Source organism: Bombina bombina, chromosome 4, assembly GCF_027579735.1.
Source record: "Bombina bombina isolate aBomBom1 chromosome 4, aBomBom1.pri, whole genome shotgun sequence".
NCBI lineage: Eukaryota > Metazoa > Chordata > Amphibia > Anura > Bombinatoridae > Bombina > Bombina bombina.
In genome coordinates this window covers 330537348-330557527 of record NC_069502.1, presented here as the reverse complement: position 1 = coordinate 330557527, position 20180 = coordinate 330537348, and the positions used below count along the sequence as shown (strand labels likewise).

The 20180-nt window shown below is 35.9% G+C and overlaps 1 protein-coding gene across 3 annotated transcripts in view; it reads right to left on the bottom strand.

Moving 5' to 3' along the window:
• LOC128656253 (neprilysin-like) overlaps positions 1-20180 on the bottom strand; it is a 256431-nt gene that overhangs the window by 89598 nt on the left and 146653 nt on the right. For all 3 annotated transcript variants that reach the window (XM_053710068.1, XM_053710069.1, XM_053710070.1), the window contains 3 exons: positions 14056-14174; positions 13638-13703; positions 12876-13010 (listed from right to left, as the gene is read on the bottom strand). In XM_053710068.1, the coding sequence (XP_053566043.1) occupies positions 12876-13010; positions 13638-13703; positions 14056-14174 (320 nt within the window). The remainder of the gene's footprint in view (positions 1-12875; positions 13011-13637; positions 13704-14055; positions 14175-20180) is intronic.

The window sequence follows — 20180 nt, the reverse complement described above, 5'->3', positions numbered from 1 at the left end:
CAAATTACAGAATAAACGTTTTTTATCTCAGTCAAACTATAATTCTCACAGCTCTGCTGAGAGAAATTACCTCCCTCAAAATAAGTTTTGAAGACCCCTGAGCTCTGTAGAGATGAACCGGATCATGCAGGGAATACAATGAGTTGCTGACTGAAATATTTGATGCGTAGTAAAAGCGCCAAAAAACGGCCCCTCCCCCTCACACACAGCACTCCGGTGCTATTTTAAAATAACAAACTTTTGATTGAAGATATAAAACTAAGTATAATCACCATAGTCCTCTCACACATCCTATCTAGTCGTTGGGTGCAAGAGAATGACTGGGAGTGACGTAGAGGGGAGGAGCTATATGCAGCTCTGCTGGGTGAATCCTCTTGCACTTCCTGTTGGGGAGGAGTAATATTCCAGAAGTAATGATGACCCGTGGACTGATCACACTTAACAGAAGAAATATATATATATATATATATATATATATATATATATATATATATATATATATATATATATATATATATATATATACCCTTTGACTTATTGTCCTGAGGAAGAAAAGCTCCTTAAGCCCCTTACACCATAGAAATAATGGAAACATCAGATATTATTGAACTGAAAATATATCTTGCTTGCAAATAAGCAAATAATAGGATTTAACCTCCTATCTAAAAGGGACTATAATGGAAGACCTATAATCCAAATAGTAAAATCTCTGGATATAATCTCAGGAACTGCAACAGGGACAATATACACATCAAGGGATTTAAGCAAGGGTTTAAAAACAGAATCCCCATCTACTTTAGGATTATTAACCTCTAAAGTAAGCAAAAATTCCCTTAAAAAGAAATCAAATATGTTCTAAATAAAATAAATAAAAGGATGTTTCAGTTTAATGATCAGAGGAAGACTCTCAATCCACAAAGAAAACTAGCCCTTTTGAGGACACAGCAGTCTCATAACTAGAAACATTAACCATAGCAGGCTAAGAACCAGTAAAAGGAAAATTCTGAACTTACCTTTAATGCTTAGTTGAAAAAGGCATGGCCTCTTTCTCCTGGAATTCCAAGAATTTCATTCAAATAACAATGCTGAAAAAGTAGTAGATTCCTTCTGTGCGAAACAAACAAAAGGAGCAATACCTTTTGAATCAAGAACAGTAGTTGAAGTGGTCAGAATGCATTAAAACATTAATACATTTATTGCATATAACAATATAAATAATTAACACTGGTAGAAAAATGTTCAAATGATCCAACTTCAAAGGCCGATTTAGGGACAGAATTACAAGGCTCCATAACTGCAGAAAACTAATAACAAAGTTAAATGCAAAAAAACTAAGTTAAATGATAATATTCCCATTAAAAGAGATCTTTGAAGAAAGGGAAACACTTACCCCTCTGTAAGAAACCAAAAAACAAACAAACAACCTTACAAAACAATCACGTATACAAGACAAGTCATCTTGCATCCTACAGCACACTTGTAAAGTAAGACGCACATCAAACCTATATCATATATAACAGAACAATGGAGCCAAAAGAGATGCACACTCTCATGCCAATGCACATAGACGCAACATCAATGTGCCACAACGTGCGTCAAAATACATGAGCGAAAACACTGAAGCATCAAAAAAAGTACTCAAGTGAAAAAAAAAGGATGTGGTGAAAAAATAAACATTAATTTAACCCCTTAAGGACCACAGCACTTTTCCATTTTCTGACCATTTGGGACCAAGGCTATTTTTCAATTTCTGAGGTGTTTGTGTTTAGCTGTAATTTTCGTGTTACTCATTTACTGTACCCACACATATTATATACAGTTTTTCTCGCCATTAAATACCATTATTTTCATCATATCTTATAATTTACTATAAATAAAAATTATAAACTATGATGAAAAAAATAAAAAAATACACTTTTTCTAACTTTGACCCCCAAAATCTATTACACATCTACAACCACCAAAAAACAACCATGTTAAATAGTTTCTAAATTTTCTCCTGAGTTTAGAAATACCCAATTCTTACATGTTCCTCGCTTTTTTTGCAAGTTATAGGGCAATAAATACAAGTAGCACTTTGCTATTTCCAATTTTTTTTTTCCAAAATTAGCGATAGTTACATTTGAACACTGATATCTGTCAGGAATCCCTGAATAATACTTCACATGTATATATTTTTTTTTAGTAAACAACCCAAAGTATTGATCTAGGCCCAATTTGGTATAGTTCACACCACAATTTAACGGCTAAATGCGATCAAATAAAAATAATCTTTCACTTTTTCACAAACTTTTTCACAGACTTTAGGTTTCTTACTGAAATTATTTACAAAAAGCTTGTGCAATTATGGCACAAATGTTTGTAAATGCTCCTCTGGGATCTCGTTGTTCAGAAATAGCAGACATATATGGCTTTGGCATTGCTTTTTGGTAATTAGAAAGCCGCTAAATGCAGCTGCGGACCACACGTGTATTATGTCCAGCAGTGAATGGGGTTAATTAGGGAGTTTGTAGGGAGCTTGAAGGGTTAATTTTAGCTTTAGTGTATTGTAGTAGACAACCCAAAGTATTGACCTAGGCCTATTTTGGTATATTTCATGCCACCAATTGACCGCCAAATGCGATAAAATAAAATAAAAATATTCACTTTTTCACAAATTTTAGGTTTCACACTAAAATTATTTACAAACAGCTTGTGTAATTATGGCACAAATGGTTGTAAATGCTTCTCTGTGATCCCCTTCGTTCAGAAATAGCAGACATATATGGTTTTGGCGTTGCTTTTTGGTAATTAGAAGGCCAGTATCCATTTTGCTATATAATTAGTTTTTTTTATATATTTTAGCAAGGAAATTCTTTTTTTCTATAGTGTAGCTGCCCCCTCTCAATGACCTACCCCCCACCCCCTCCCAGATCGCTTATATCCAATTTCTCCCCATCCTCTCTTCCTCCTTCGATCCATAGTGTAGGGTTCCCAGTGACTTCCCACCCACTCTGCTGCACAGGTTTGCAAAAACCCGGCGTTAGCAGGCAATATGGCAGCTTTGAGCTCCATACCACACCCAAATACCAGCGCTGCTTTGAGCTGGTTTTACGTGCTTGTGCATGATTTCCCCATAGACATCAATGGGGAGAGCAGTCTAAATAAAAGCCTAACACCTGCAATAAAGAAGCGTAAAGCTCCATAACGCAGCCCCATTGATTCCTATGGGGAAAGAAAATTTATGTTTACACCTAACATTCTAACATAAACCCCGAGTCTAAACACCCTTAATCTGCCGCCCCCGACATCGCCGCAACCTACATTACAGTTATTAACCCCTAATCTGCCGCCCCCGACATCGCCGCCACCTACATTAAAGTTATTAATCCCTAATCTGCCACCCCCAATGTCGCCGCCACCTACCTACACTTATTAACTACTAATCTGCCACCCCCAATGTCGTCGCCACTATACTAAAGTTATTAACCCCTAAACCTAACCCTAAATCTAAACCTAATCCTAACGTAACCCTAACCCAAACACTACTAACTTTAACATAATTAAAATAAATCTAAATAAAACTTACAATTATTACCTAAATAATTCCTATTTAAAACTAAATACTTACCTGTAAAATAAACCCTAAGCTAGCTACAATATAACTAATAGTTACATTGTAGCTATCAAGCGGCTAGATTATGAGTTTTGTGGTAACAGGGGTGCGGTGCTAACTTGCATGTTATTCTCACCACTCACTTCCCTACAGCGCTGGTATTACAGGTTTTTATAAACCCGGCGTTAAATGGCAAGAAGTGAGCATAGAGCAAAATTGAGCTCCACACTGCACTCCAATACCAGCGCAGCTTAAGTCAGCGGTAAACATGTTATACGTGCTTGTGCACGATTTCCCCAAAGACATCAATGGGAAGAGATGGCTAAGAAAAAGTCTAACACCTGCAAAAAAGCAGCGTTTAGCTCAGTAACGCAGCCCCATTGATTCCTATGGGGAAACACATTTTATGTTTACACCTAACACCCTAACATGAACCCTGAGTCTAAACACCCCTAATATTACACGTATTAACCCCTAATCTGCCACCCCCGGCATCGCCGACACCTACATTATATTTATTAACCCCTAATCTGCTGCTCCGGATATTGCCACCACCTACATTATACTTATTAACCCCTAATCTGCTGCCCCCAACATCGCCGACACCTACATTATATTTATTAACCCCTAATCTCCCTCCCCCAATGTCGCCACAACCTACCTACATTTATTAACCCCTAATCTGCCCCCCCAATGTTGCCACCACTATTCTAAATTTTTTAACCCCTAAACTTAAAGGACCAGTCAACACATTAGATTTGCATAATCAACAAATGCAAGATAACACGACAATGCAATAGCACTTAGTCTGAACTTCAAATGAGTAGTAGATTTTTTTATAACAAATTTCAAAGTTATGTATATTTCCACTCCCCTTGCACCATATGATGGCAATCAGCCAATCACAAATGCATATACGTATAGCCTGTGAATTCTTGCACATGCTCAGTAGGATCTGGTGACTCAAAAATTGTAAGTATAAAAGACTGTGCACATTTTTTTTAATGCAAGTAAATTGGAAAGTTGATTAAAATTACATGCTGTATCTGAATCATGAAAATTTAATTTAACCTGAGTGTCCCTTTAAGTCTAACCCTAACCCCCCTAACAAATATAATTTAAATAAATCTAAATAAAATTACTATCATTAAATATATTATTCCTATTTTAAACTAAATACTTACCTATAAAATAAACCCTAAGCTAGCTACAATATAACTAAGTTACATTGTATCTAGCTTAGGGCTTATTTTTATTTTACAGGCAAGTTTGTATTTATTTTAACTAGGTAGAATAGTTACTAAATAGTTATTAACTATTTACTAACTACCTAGCTAAAATAAATACAAATTTACCTGTAAAATAAAACCTAACCTAAGTTACACTAACACTACAATTAAATTAATTACCTAAATGAAATACAATTAAATAAATCAGATACAATTAGCTAAATTACAAAAAACAAACACTAAATTACAGAAAATAAAAAACAAATTGCAAGATCTTTAAATTAATTACACCTAATCTAATAACCCTATCAAAATAAAATAAAAACCTAGCCTAAACTAAACTACCAATAGCCCTTAAAAGGGCCTTTTGCGGGCACAACCCCCCCCCAACAGTAAAACCCACCACCCACACAACCAACCCCACAAATAAAACCCTAACTAAAAAAACCTAAGCTCCCCATTGCCCTTAAAAGGGCATTTGGATGGGCATTGCCCATAAAAGGGCATTTAGCTCTATTGCGGCCCAAAGCCCTAACCTAAAAATAAAACTCACCCAATACACCCTTAAAAAATCCTAACACTATCCCCCGAAGATCCACTTACCAGGAGAAGTCTTCATCCAAGCGGCAAGATGTCCTCAACGAAGTCAGCAGAAGTGGTCCTCCAGACGGGCAGAAGTGGTCCTCCAAACGGGCAGAAGTCTTCATTCAGACGACATCTTCTATCTTCATCCTTCCGACGCGGAGCGGGTCCATCTTCAAGACATCCGGCATGGAGCATTCTCTTCCAGTGATGACTACCCGACGAATGAAGGTACCTTTAAGTGACATCATCCAAGATGACGTCCATTAGATTCCGATTGGCTGATAGAATTCTATCAGCCAATCGAAAATAAGGATGAAAAAATCCTATTGGCTGATTGGATCAGCCAATAGGATTGAGCTCGCATTCTATTGGCTTCATTGAGGACATCTTGCCGCTTGGATGAAGACTTCTCCCGGTAAGTGGATCTTCAGGGGTTAGTGTTAGGATTTTTTAAGGGTGTATTGGGTGGGTTTTAATTTTAGGTTAGGGTTTGGGCAGCAATAGAGCTAAATGCCCTTTTTAAAGGCAATGCCCATCCAAATGCCCTTTTCAGGGCAATGGGGAGCTTATGTTTCTTAGTTAGGCTTTTATTTGGGGGGTTGGTTGTGTGGGTGGTGGGTTTTAATGTTGGGGGGTTGTGTGTATTTTTTTTTTTTACAGGTAAAAGAGCTGATTTCTTTGGGGCAATGCCCTGCAAAAAAGCCCATTTAAAGGCTATTGGTAGTTTAGTTTAGTTTTTTTTTATTTTGGGTGGGCTTTTTTATTTTGATAGGGCTATTAGATTAGGTGTAATTAGTTTAAATATCTTGTAATTTGTTTTTTATTTTCTGTAATTTAGTGTTGTTTTTTTTGTAATTTAGCTAATTTTATTGAATTTAGTTAATTGTATTTAATTTAGGGAATTTATTTAATTGTAGTCTAGTGTTAGGTGTTAGTGTAACTTAGGTTAGGATTTATTTTACAGGTAAATTTATATTTATTTTAGCTAGGTAGTTATTAAATAGTTAATAACGATATAGTAACTATTCTACCTAGTTAAAATAAATACAAACTTGCCTGCAAAATAAAAATAAAACCTAAGCTAGATACAATGTAACTATTAGTTATATTGTAGCTAGCTTAGGGTTTATTTTACAGGTAAGTATTTAGTTTTAAATAATATTTTAGGTAATAATTGTAGGTTTTATTTAGATTTATTTTAATTATATTTAAGTTAGGGGGTGTTAGGTTTAGACTTAGATTTAGGGGTGAATACATTTAATATTGTAGTGGCGACGTTGGGGGCGGCAGATTAGGGGTTAATAAATGTAGGTAGGTGGCAGCGATGTTAGTGACGGCAGATTAGGGGTTAATAATATTTAACTAATGTTTGTGAGGTGGGAGTGCGGCGTTTTAGGGGTTAAAATATTTATTTATTCTAGTGGCTGCGATGTCCAGAGCGGAAGATTAGGGGTTAATAATTTTATTATAGTGTTTGCGATGTGGGAGGGCCTCGGTTTAGGGGTTAATAGGTAGTTTATGGGCGTAAGTGTACTTTTTAGCAATTTAGTTACGAGTTTTATGCTACGGCTTTGTAGTGTAAAACTCATAACTACTGACTTTAAAATGCGTTACCAATCTTGACGGGATAGGGTGTACCACTCACTTTTTGGCCTTCCAGGACAAGCTCGTAATACTGGCGCTAATGAAGTACCATAGAAAAAAAAGACTATACACAAATTGCGTAAGTTGATTTGCGGTAAGGCCAAAAAAGTGTGCGGTGCCCCTAAATCTGCAAGACTCGTAATAGCAGCAGGCATGAAAAAGCAGCGTTAGGACCTGTTAACGCTGCTTTTTAACCTTACCGCAAAACTCGTAATCTAGCCATTAGCTGTGAAATAAAAATAAAACCTTACACCTAGAGGCTATGCGGTGCTAACAAGCAGTTTATGCTCACCGCTCACTTACAGACAGCGATGGTATTACGGGTTTTTACAAACCCGGCGTTAACTGCAAAAAAGTGATCGTAGAGCAAAATTTTGCTCCACATCTCACCTCAATACCAGCGCTGCTAGCGTTAGCGGTGAGCTGGTTGAATGTGCTCGAGCACGATTTTCCCATAGGAATCAATGGGGGAGAGCCGGCTGGAAAAAAAACTAACACCTGCAAAAAAGCAGCTTTTAGCTCCTAACGCAGCCCCATTGATTCCTATGGGGAAAATACATTTATGTCTACACCTAACATGAACCCCGAGTCTAAACACCCCTAATATTACACTTATTAACCCCTAATCTGCCACCCCCGACATCGCAGACACCTACATTATATTGATTAACCCCTAAACTGCCGCTCCGGACACCGCCGCCACCTACATTATACTTATGAACCCCAAATCCGCTGCCCCTAATCTGCTGCCCCCAACATCGCCGACACCTACATTATATTTATTAACCCCTAATCTGCCGCCCCCAACGTCGCCGCCACTATAATAAATATATTAACCCCTAAACCGCCGCACTCCCGCATTGCAAACATTAGTTAAATATTATTAACTCCTAATCTGCCGTCCCTAACATCGCCGCCACCTACCTACATTTATTAACCCCTAATCTGCCACCCCCAATGTCGCTGCCACTATATTAAAGTTATTAACCCCTAAACCTAAGTCTAACCCTAACCCCCACTAAATTAAATATAATTTAAATAAATCTAAATAAAATTACTATTATTAACTAAATAATTCCTATTTAAAACTAAATACTTACCTATAAAATAAACCCTAAGCTAGCTACAATATAACTAATAATTACATTGTAGCTAGCTTAGGGTTTATTTTTATTTTACAGGCAAGTTTGAATTTATTTTAACTAGGTAGAATAGTTATTAAATAGTTATTAACTATATAATAACTACCTAGTTAAAATAAAGACAAATTTACCTGTAAAATAAAACCTAACCTAAGTTAAAATTACACCTAACACTACACTATAATTAAATTAATTCTCTAAATTAAATACAATTAATACAATTAAATAAAATTAGCTAAAGTACAAAAACAAACAAACACTAAATTACAGAAAATAATAAACAAATTACAAGATTTTTAAATTAATTACACATAATCTAATCCCCCTAAAAAAATAAAAAAGCCCCCCCAAAATAAAAAAGCCTTACCCTACACTAAATTACAAATAGCCCTTAAAAGGGCCTTTTGCGGGGCATTGCCCCAAAGTAATCAGCTCTTTTACCTGTAAAAAAATTACAAATCCCCCAACATTAAAACCCACCACCCACACAACCAACCCTACTCTAAAACCCACCCAATCCTCCCTTAAAAAAACCTAACACTAACTCTTTGAAGATCACCTTACCGGGAGAAGTCTTCACCCAACCAGGCCGAAGTCCTCAACGAAGCCGGGAGATGTCTTCATCCAAGCCGGGCGAAATGGTCCTCCAGACGGGCAGAAGTCTTCATCCAGACGGCATCTTATATCTTCATCCATCCGGCATGGAGCGGGTCCATCTTCAAGACATCCGGCGCGGAGCATCCTCTTCCATCAAAGTCTTCTTACTAAATGACGGTTCCTTTAAGTGACGTCATCCAAGATGGCGTCCCTTCAATTCCAATTGGCTGATACAATTCTATCAGCCAATCGGAATTAAGGTAGAAAAAATCATATTGGCTGATGCAATCAGCAAATAGGATTGAGCTGGCATTCTATTGGCTGATTGGAACAGCCAATAGAATGCCAGGCAGCTCAATCCTATTGACTGATTGTAGCTAGCTTAGGGGTTAATAATATTTAACTAGTGTTTGCGATGCGGGAGTGGGGCGGTTTAGGGGTTAATACATTTATTATAGTGGCGGCGATGTCCGGTTCCTCAGATTAGGGGTTAAAATTTTTATTATAGTGTTTGCGATGTGGGAGGGCAGCGCTTTAGGGGTTAATAGGTAGTTTATGGGTGTTAGTGTACTTTTTAGCACTTTAGTTAAGAGTTTTATGCTACGGCATTGTAGTGTAAAACTCTTAACTACTGACTTTAAAATGCGGTACCAGTCTTGACAGGAAAGGGTGTACCGCTCACTTTTTGTCAGACTCATAATACCGGCACTATGCAAGTCCCATTGAAAAAATAGGATACGCAATTTACGTAAGTGGATTTGCGGCATTTCCAAGTCAGGCCAAAAAAAAGTGAGCGGTACACCTGTACCTGCAAGACTGGTAATACCAGCGGGCTTTAAAAGCAGCGTTAGGACCTCTTAACGCTGCTTTTTAAGCCTAATGCACAACTTGTAATCTAGCCATAAGTTTGTATTTATTTTAACTAGGTAGACTGGTTACTAAATAGTTGTTAACTATTTACTAATTACCTAGTTAAAATAAATACAAATTTACCTGTAAAATAAAACCTAACCTGTCTTACACTAACACCTAACATTACACTACAATTAAATCAATTACATTAATTAAAAATAATTAACTAAATTACAAAAAAATAAACACTAAATTACACAAAATAAAAAAGAAATTATTAAATATTTAAACTAATTACACCTAATCTAATAGCCCTATCAAAATAAAAAAGCCCCCCCCCAAAATAAAAAACCCTAGCCTAAACTAAACTGCCAATAGCCCTTAAAAGGGCATTTTGCGGGGCATTGCCCCAAATAAATCAGCTCTTTTACCTGTAAAAAAAAAATACAAACAACCCCCAACAGTAAAACACACCACCCACACAACCAACCCCCCAAATAAAATCCTATCTAAAAAACCTAAGCTCCCCATTGCCCTGAAAAGGGGATTTGGATATGCATTGCCCTTAAAAGGACATTTAGCTCTTTTTCTTTGCCCAAACCCTAAGTTAAAAATAAAACCCACCCAAAAAACCCTTAAAAATACCTAACACTAACCCCCAAAGATCCACTTACAATTTTTGAAGACCAGACATCCATCTTTATCAAGCCAGGAGAAGTCTTCATCCAAGTGGCAAGAAGTGGTCCTCCAGACGGGCAGAAGTCTTCATCCAGACGGCATCTTCTATCTTCATCCTTCCGACGCCGAGTGGTGCTATCTTCAAGACATCTGGCAAGGAGCATCCTCCTCATACGGTCCCAGCCGTACACTGAAGGTTCCTTTAAATGACATCATCCAAGATGGCGTCCCTTGAATTCCGATTGGTTGATAGAATTCTATCAGTCAATCGAAATTAAAGGTGAGCTTTAATCCTATTGGCTGATCCAATCAGCCAATAGGATTGAGCTTGCATTCTATTGGCTGATTGGATTTTTTCACCTTTAATTCCGATTGGCTGACTTCTGCCCGCTTGGATGAAGACTTCTCCTGGCTTGATGAGGATGGATGTCCGGTCTTCAAAAACTGTAAGTGGATCTTCGGGAGTTAGTGTTAGGATTTTTTAAGGGTTTATTGGGTGGGTTTTATTTTTAGCTTAGGGTTTGGGCAAAGAAAAAGAGCTAAATGCCCTTTTAAGGGCAATGCCCATCCAAATGCCCTTTTCAGGGCAATGGGGAGCTTAGGTTTACTTAGATAGGGTTTTATTTGGGGAGTTTGGTTGGTTGGGTGCTGGGTTTTACTGTTGGGGGGTTGTTTGTATTTCTTTTACAGGTAAAAGAGCTGATTTCTTTGGGGCAATGCACCGCAAAAGGCCCTTTTAAGGGCTATTGGCAGTTTAGTCTAGGCTAGAGTTTTTTTATTTTGGGGGGGCTTTTTTATTTTGATAGGGCTATTAGATTAGGTGTAATTAGTTTAAATATTTGATAATTTCTTTTTTATTTTGTGTAATTTAGTGTTTATTTTTTTGTAATTTGGTTAATTGTATTTAATTAATCCAAATTATTTAATTGTAGTGTAATGTTAGGTGTTAGTGTAAGACAGGTTAGGTTTTATTTTACAGGTAAATTTGTATTTATTTTTACTAGGTAGTTATTAAATAGTTAATAAATATTTACTAACTAGTCTACCTAGTTACATAAATACAAAAACTTAGCTGTGAAATAAAAACAAAACCTAAGATAGCTACAATGTAACTATAAGTAATATTGTAGCTAGCTTAGGGTTTACTTTACAGGTAAGTATTTAGTTATAAATAGGAATTATTTAGGTAATAATAGTAATTTTTATTTAGATTTATTTTAATTATATTAAAGTTAGGGGTGTTAGGGTTAGACTTAGGGTTAGGTTTAGGGGTTAATAACTTTAGTATAGTGGCGGCAAATTAGGGGTTAATAATATTTAACTAGTGTTTGCGATGAGGAAATACGGTGGTTTAGGGGTAATATGTTTATTATAGTGGAGCGATGTCCGGAGCTGCAGATTAGGGGTTAATAATTTTATTTTAGTGTTTGCGATGCAGGAGTGCCTCGGTTTAGGGGTTAATAAATAGTTTATGGGTTTTAGTGTACTTTGTAACACTTTAGTTATGAGTTTTATGCTACAGATTTGTAACGTAAAACCCATAACTACTGACTTTCAGTTTTGACGGTATAGGCTTTACCGCTCACTTTTTTGGCCAGACAGGCAAACTTGAAATACCGCCGCTATGGAAGTCCCATTGAAAAAGGACTTTTTGAAAGGTGCGGTAGTTACGTTGCATTACGGCCAAAAAAGTGTGCGGTACAGCTATACCTGCAAGACTCGTAATAGCAGCGGTAGTGAAAAAGCAGCGTTATGAGGCTTTTTCACTCATAACGCAAAACTCGTAATCTAGCCGAAAGTTTGTTTTAAATGTGTGCTTTTTAGTGTGATTTTAGATTTAAATTTGAAAATTGTTTGCACACATAAATATGATTTTTACTGTGTATTATAGAACAATAACTACAAATAGCAGAACTACATAATCAATATATGCATAATAAAAAGTAATGGCATAACTGTTTGAATCTCATAGGAGTAGTACTTTTTATGACTATGTCAAAGTAACATCAATTTTCCCTGCCCCCTTATTGCGTGGCAGTCATCAGCTAATCACAAAACTCATATACTGTGAACTCTTGCACATGCTCAGTTGGAACTATTGCATCAGGAAATGTGCATATAAAATATTCTGCAAATTTTGATATTGGAAGTAAAATTGGAATTTTTTTTTATAATTATATGCTTTATCTGCATCATGGGAGTTCAAAATGTACTTTAGTAACCCTTAAAATAGGATTTTTTTTTTCTTGTAAATGTTTGGGTTATAATTTATACAGAGACATTGGGAGTGCCTTTTATTTAGACACAAGTACACAACTCTTCAGATACAATTTGCCTTTCCAGAATATTGTGAAGGTCCTTGTGGCACTGATAAAAGATTTTAGATAACCTCACCTGTGCAGAGAGAATAAGAAAATATGGCCCTAAGACATTAAAAGCATGTATAGATTTACCAGTAAGAATTATAACAGACTAAAAAAAAAAAAAAAGATTTCACATGTCTGCATGCATAATCTGACAATATAGTATTAAAGTATAACATAGGTTATTTACATTAATTATAGCTTTCTCCAGCTCAAAAGATCTCGCCAGCTCAGCTTTAATCTTGTTTTCATCAACAGCTAGATTTTTATCTTGGCGGATGAGTTTTGCCAAAGTAGTCATATATACCAGATATGCTTCACATGCCTAAAAGGAAAATAAAGAATGCTGTTAAAAAATTATATTGGCCACATCAGATACACAGATACACACTGTTTGTGATCTTGGCAATATGAAAGGCATGCAGAAAATCTTGCATTAAGAGAAAGCAAAGAAAGCTAAATACAAAGTATGTACTATTAATTGCCATTCCTGAATAAACTGTATTAAGAGATTGATAGATCGATCGATCGATAGATAGATAGATAGATAGATAGATGATAGATAGATAGATAGATAGATAGATAGATAGATAGATAGATAAGCAGTTGCTATAACTCACATTGTATTTATGTTTATAAGCTTTTAATGGTTAGATATTTGTAGAATACTTATTTATTGTTAACTACTATAATGCTGCACTAAAATAGTTCAAGGGGTTAAAGAGTATACAGTGCTACTTAAGAAATATCAGTCATTCATGAAAGTATTATGAAACTGTCAAAATGTTGACAGAATGACTATATTCTTATTTAAGTTATTAAACACTTAGCATTTTGTTAATTTTTCTATTTGTGATAGATAGTAATTGAAAACCGCTAATTACCACCTTGTAGAAAACAAGCTTTAACAGGGAAGTCAATCTGTAAAGTTTCAATGTCTTACAGACAATACCTTTTCATATGCGCCAGTACACGTATAATATTCTGCTGAAGGGAGCTGCATTGCAGGTTGATCAATCTTCAGAAAGAAAAGGAACCACATTGTATAAAGATTGATGACAGTAGTTAATGGTCTATCTATTTAATAGAAATCAATAAAAAAATATCCAATATGCATAGTATGGTGGAAATTCAAAATAACTGTGTTGTATCCAATATTTAACAAAAATAAGGTACACAAATATCTCTAATAAGTATCAATAAAACGTTTGGATTATAAACTACTATTTCTTTTTTAATGTTAATTGATATACTGTATTTGTATATTGTATGTAAACTGTGAATGACCATTCAACAGATGTATCAGCTGAACATCTCATGATAACATAACTTACTATCATTTCCCAAGAAACAGCATACTCCTAACTTACATAAACGATGAAGACACTGGATTCCTTAACATCTTTGCTCACAGCGGCATTTATAAGGTTTTCAGATCCAAACTTAGCATTCATCCTTGACATTGCTGATTCAGCTGTCCATGTAGCACCTATTAATAAGAATTATTTAATGAGCTGCATTAGTATAAAGAATACATCAATTCTGAGCAAAACAGTAAAATGTAAACAAAACAAAAAGAGTAAATATAAACAAAATTAAAATTGTCACAAACAAAGTCCAATAAGATTAGTATAATAGAAAACTGAACTAATACAGTTTGTTTTATGATCCAGGTGATGAATAGCTAAAACATTCTGTGACTTCAGGAACAATAAGGAACCCATAGAGAAGTAAAAAGGTGTATGATGTATACTCATAGGAAGTGCTCTCAATCCAATCCAATCTATTTATATAGGCAAATATGTCAAGATCAGAGATATATATTATTGACTTTGTTGATGATAATCACACACAACAATATCAATGGTATACAGCATTCCTAAAAACTTCTTGAATAATATTTTCAGTTATAGTGATAAAATACATTGATTAACTTCCTTTCTCTTGATCTTATTAAAGTTTGTTATGATACATAACATACGGACAAAAATAAATATTAACGTCACATAAGAAGTTTAGTAACACTTGTTGAAAATTTAAGTATATTGCATTTTGTAATACATATAAATGTAATAATGTCATTGTACAATCCCCAGTGTTCGTATCCATTTACTGGAGTATAATAAACTTATGTCAATTTGATCAAATTTCTGCATCAGGTTCAATACAAATATTATCAAAAGCAGACTGTATATAGAGCACATTTTGCTGAAAAAGGGGTCATATTCAAGAGCTGCAAAAATCTCTCTCAAAGCTTCTTTATGGTATAATAAACATAAAGCAGCCATGCCTTTAACACTGAAGGCACTTTGACTCATTGAGACAAACAATATAGTCTATGGGGTCAATTTATCAAGCTTCGTACAGAGCTTGATGCCCCGTGTTTCCGGCGAGCTTTCTAAAGACCGCTGCTCCATAACATGTCCGCATGCTCTGAGGCGGCGGACAGAAATCAACCTGATCGAATACGATCAGGTCGATTGACACCCCCTGCTAGTGGCCGATTGGCCGCGAATCTGCAGGGGGCGGTATTGCACCAGCAGTTCACAAGAACTGGTTGTGCAATGATAAATGCAGACAGCATACGCTGTCGGCATTTATCGATGTGCAGCGGACATAATACACTACATTGTATCATGTCCGCTTGCACATTAGTAAATTGACCCCTATAAGTAAATCAGCACAATAAACACATATAAATGTGGATATAAATAATTATATATAATGTAGATAGATAGATACATGCAACACCTGCACACAAAATGATCTGTGCCATTTGTGCATACAATGACATGACACCTCAATGTCACTCTGCTGCACATGAAAAAGGCACTAGAAAATAATTGAGGCAATGAAATCAAAAATCATAACAGACATCTCCCAATAGTGACCATCTTCCTAAATATAAAGCACTAAGCTAAGTTGCCGGTCCTGTTTGAATACTAATGCAAATAACATTAACCCTTTCAAAGAAATGACAAAATGCTATTTCATAAGAGCATAGTATAAAATGCTTGTACCTGAGGAAGAAAACCAGGTCACTAAGCAAAGCCTGGAGAGCAATGGGTAACCACATATTCTGTCCAGATGGAACAATAAGGAAAAAAAAAAAGGAAATATTTTACCACTTGCAAAAAAATAAATAGATAATACAGTTTTAAACAATTTTCCCGATTTTTTTATTAAAAAATTAGATTTCTTCTCTTGGTATCCTTTGTTGAAGGAGCAGCTATGCACTACTGGCAGTTAGCTGAACACATAAGGTAAGCAAATGACAAGAGACATATATGGGCAGCCACCAATAAGCACCTAGCTCCTAGTAGTGCTTTGCTGCTCCTGAGCATACCAAGATATTAATTTCAAAAAAGGATAGCAAGAGTACAAAACAAATTAGATAATAGAAGTAAATTGGAAAGATGTTAAATACTGCATGCTCTATCTGAATACGGACCGGAATGGTAAATCCAACCGGCCCTTCCACTCTTGGTCCGTTTTCACCCCCCTACTTTGCCTCAGCGTACTTTTTTTGCAACCACAAGCCCCCCCCATACCTTCATCAAGAGAAGAGCAACCTTGAAGAAATGTGCTACACATGTGCACAAGGTTAGCTCTGTGACCTCCTTTACCAAGGACATAGCCCTACTGTGACAGTGGCCTGCCGGCCAATCTGGCACTTATCTTGCCTGTTTCTAAGCCAATACAGACAGCTTCTTATCACATGCTTTTTTATTAGCATTTCACAACAGGAGACCTCAAAAAAATACCAAGTTCCCCTAACAGTAAACCCCCCACCCACCAAACCCCCCCAGAATAAAAAAAAAAACCTAACACTGAAAAAACCTAAACTACCCATTTCCCCTAAAGAGGCATCTGTATGGGCATTTAGCTCTTTTACTGCCCTTAAAAGGGCATTCAGCTCGTTTACAAGTGCCCATGAAATCATAAGCTAAATATATATAAAAAAAATAATAAAAAAATAGGCCTAAATCTAACCCCCAAATAGGTACAGGTATACCTCACTTTACAGCGCTTCACTTTACAGCGCTTCGCTAATACAGCGCTTTGTGGAGCTGAAGTTCACCCTCCATGGATTTTGAAACAGTGCTGTAATCTTCGTGAGATTGAGAGAAAGGTGACTGGCTCCATTTTGTTATGCGCAGTTCACTCTGTTTACATCATTACAGTGCTATCTGTGTCTCAGTGCTATAGTCTGGCAAATTTTACTATAGTAATTGTCACTATTTTACTATTATTTATTGAATACTGTGCTGTGCTAGTGCTAAACTAAATATAGCACTATTGCACCTCTAATATATGTTAGTTCAAACATGTTTTCAAGTTTTTAAACACACTGGCAAGTGGAAACAAAGCTAAAACCACCTTGTTTCACTTTAAGGCGGTTTTCACTTTACAGCGGGGCTCCGGTCCCTAACCCGCTGTATGAGCGGGGTATACCTGTACTCATGGTTCCTGAAGTCCAACGGTGAAGTCTTCTTACAGGCGGTGAAGTCTTATTCCAAGCGGTCGACATCTTCTTCCAAGCAGGGACCTCATCTTTCTTCATCCAAGCCTGGCGCGGAACGGAGATGACCAGTGGTGGATCCTCTTCGTACAACCACTGCCGTACACGGACTATTGAAAGCAAGGTACGCATTTAAATATGGCGTACCTTGCATTCCTATTGGCTGAAAAAAATCAAATCAGCCAATAGGATGAGAGCTTCTCAAATCCTATTTGCTGATTTGAATTGTTTCAGCCAATAGGCATGCCAATTTTCAGGGAACATGGGTACCTATTTGGGGGTTAGATTTAGGCTATATTTTAAAATTAGGGATTTCATGGGCACTTGTAAAAGAGCTGAATGCCCTTTTAAGGGAAATGCCCATACATGGGGGGCAATGGGTAGTTTAGGTTATTTTAGAGTTCGGTTTATTTTATTTTGGGGGGTTTGGTAGGTGGGGGATTTTACTGTTAGGGGGGACTTAGTATTTTTTAGAGGTAAAAGAGTTGTTTAACTTAGGGCAATGCCCTGCAAAAAGACCTTTTAAGGGCTATTTGTAGTTTAGTTTAGATTAGGGGGTGTTTTTATTTTGGGGAGCTGTTTTATTTTCATAGGGATAAGGTTTAATTTTTTAATTTTTTGATAATTTGGTTTATTTTTTTCTGTGATTATAGACTTTTTTTTAATGTTTTATTTTATTTTTAGATTAATTTAAAGGGACAGTCAAGTCCCCCAAAAAACTTTCATGATTTTAATAGGGAATGTAATTTTAAACAACTTTCCATTTTACTTTTATCACCAATTTTGCTTTTTTCTCTTCATATTCTTAGTTGAAAGCTAATTTTAGGAGGTTCATATGCTAATTTCTTAGACCTTGAAGACTGCCTCTAATCTGAATGCATTTTGACCACTAGAGGGCATTAGTTCATGTGTTTCATATATATAACATTGAGCTCATGCACATTAAGTTACCCTGGAGCCAGCACTGATTGGCTAAAATGCAAGTCTGTCAAAAGAACTAAAATAAGGGGGCAGTCTGCAGAGGCTTACATACAAGGTAATCAGAGGTAAAAAGTGTATTCCTATAACAGTGTTGGTTATGTAAAACGGGGGAATGGGTAATAAAGGGATTTTCTTTTCTTTTTTTTTTAAACAGCAAACATTCTGGTGTTGACTGTCTCTTTAAACTTAGTTTTTTTTATTTTTAAAGTAATGTTAGTTTTTTTATTTTAATCTTAATTTAGTATTTTGTCATTTTAGTTAATTTGGGTTAATTTAGGGGGTGTTAGGTTAGGGGGCTTAGTAATTGAATTAGTTATTTGCGTTATGGGATGTTGGCGGTTTAGGAGTTAATAGATTTATTATTTTTATTGCATTGTGGGGGGTTGGAGGTTTAGGGGTTAATAGATTTATTAGGTTTATTGCCTTGTGGGGGTTTGGCAGATTAGGGGTTAATATGTTTATACTTTGCGATGTGTGGGTTAACCAATTTAGGGGTTAATGCATTTATTATTAGTTCCGATAAGGGGGTGATGGCGCATATAGGGGTTTTACGTGTCTGCTTTATTTTTGGGAGGCGGGTTAGACTTTTAAGGAAGATTTGACACTTTTTTTTTTCTTTCTTAGGCACCGGCAGTTTCTAAAGTGCCGTAAGTCATTGGCGACTCAAGAAATTTGTATTTATGCACATTTCTGGACATCGCTAGTTTATGAACTGCTGGCGGGGTTCATTGGATTCCCCGATGTGCGAGGTGAATTTACGGGCGAAGCGGGTTTCAGCAGTTAGGCTGAAGCCTGTGCCATATATGTAATCTCGCCCAGAAATATGTAAAAAAAAAAAAAAAAGATAGTTATCCGAGTAGTTCCCAAGCTTATGAATCAGGGCCCGAGTAATTCTCAATTTAAAGGTATAGGAAACACCGAAAATGTTATTGTTTAAAAAGATAGATAATCCCTTTATTTACTATTCCCCAGTTTAGCATAACCAACACTGTTATATTAATATACTTTTACCTCTGTAATTACCTTGTATCTAAGCTTTTGCAGACTGCCTCCTTATCTCAGATCTTTTGACAGACTTGCATTTCAGGCAAATAGTGCTGACTCTTAAATAACTCAACAGGAGTGAGCACAATGTTATTTATATAAAACACATGAACTAACGCCCTCTAGCTGTGAAAAACTGTCAAATGCATTCAGATAATAAGCCGCCTTCAAGGGCTTAGAAATGAACATATGAATATATAAATAAGAATACCAAGAGAAAAATTACATGTCCTATCTGAATCATGACATATTTATTTGGACTTAACTATCTCTTTAAAGCAGATATTCCAGGTGAAAGTCCACTGAGAATATAATCTTCTCTCACATGCCCCTCTGAGTGATTGTGATAATATAATAATAGAATATAGTGGTATTTTCACTTTTAACCTCATTGTTGAATCTGAAAGTTATACTTATACTCATATTTACTGAAAGTTGAATCTATAGTTTTAAGATGGTATTGATCTAGTATATACTTCATTTACATGAATTATTGAGTTATTAAAATCAATTCAGTTAGTTTTTATTGTGTTTTGGACTTCATGCATACCGTTTAGAAATAAGCTAACTTCTATGCCAACCATTATTGCATTTAGAGGGATAAAGAAATTAGATACTTAAAAAAGTATTAATATTTAATCCAAGATAAAATTTAAGATGGTATTTTATATTAACCTTCCAGTTGCAGGGTGCCCATTTTATAGATCCATCTACATTCAACGTTTAATAACTCCTTGTATAAGTTACCTCCCCTTCCATTAAAGCCTATAAATTCTATCCCCCATCATTTAAAATTCCAAAAAAGAGTGTGCCTAAAAGAAATACCTATCAAATCTGCTAGTTCCAATATGTTATTGGTAGTATCTCTCTTATGTCCTGTAATGCATGCTTTCAATTCTCTGTACATATTACCCATATATTGCTGGGGGCAAAAACAAGAAGCTAGTT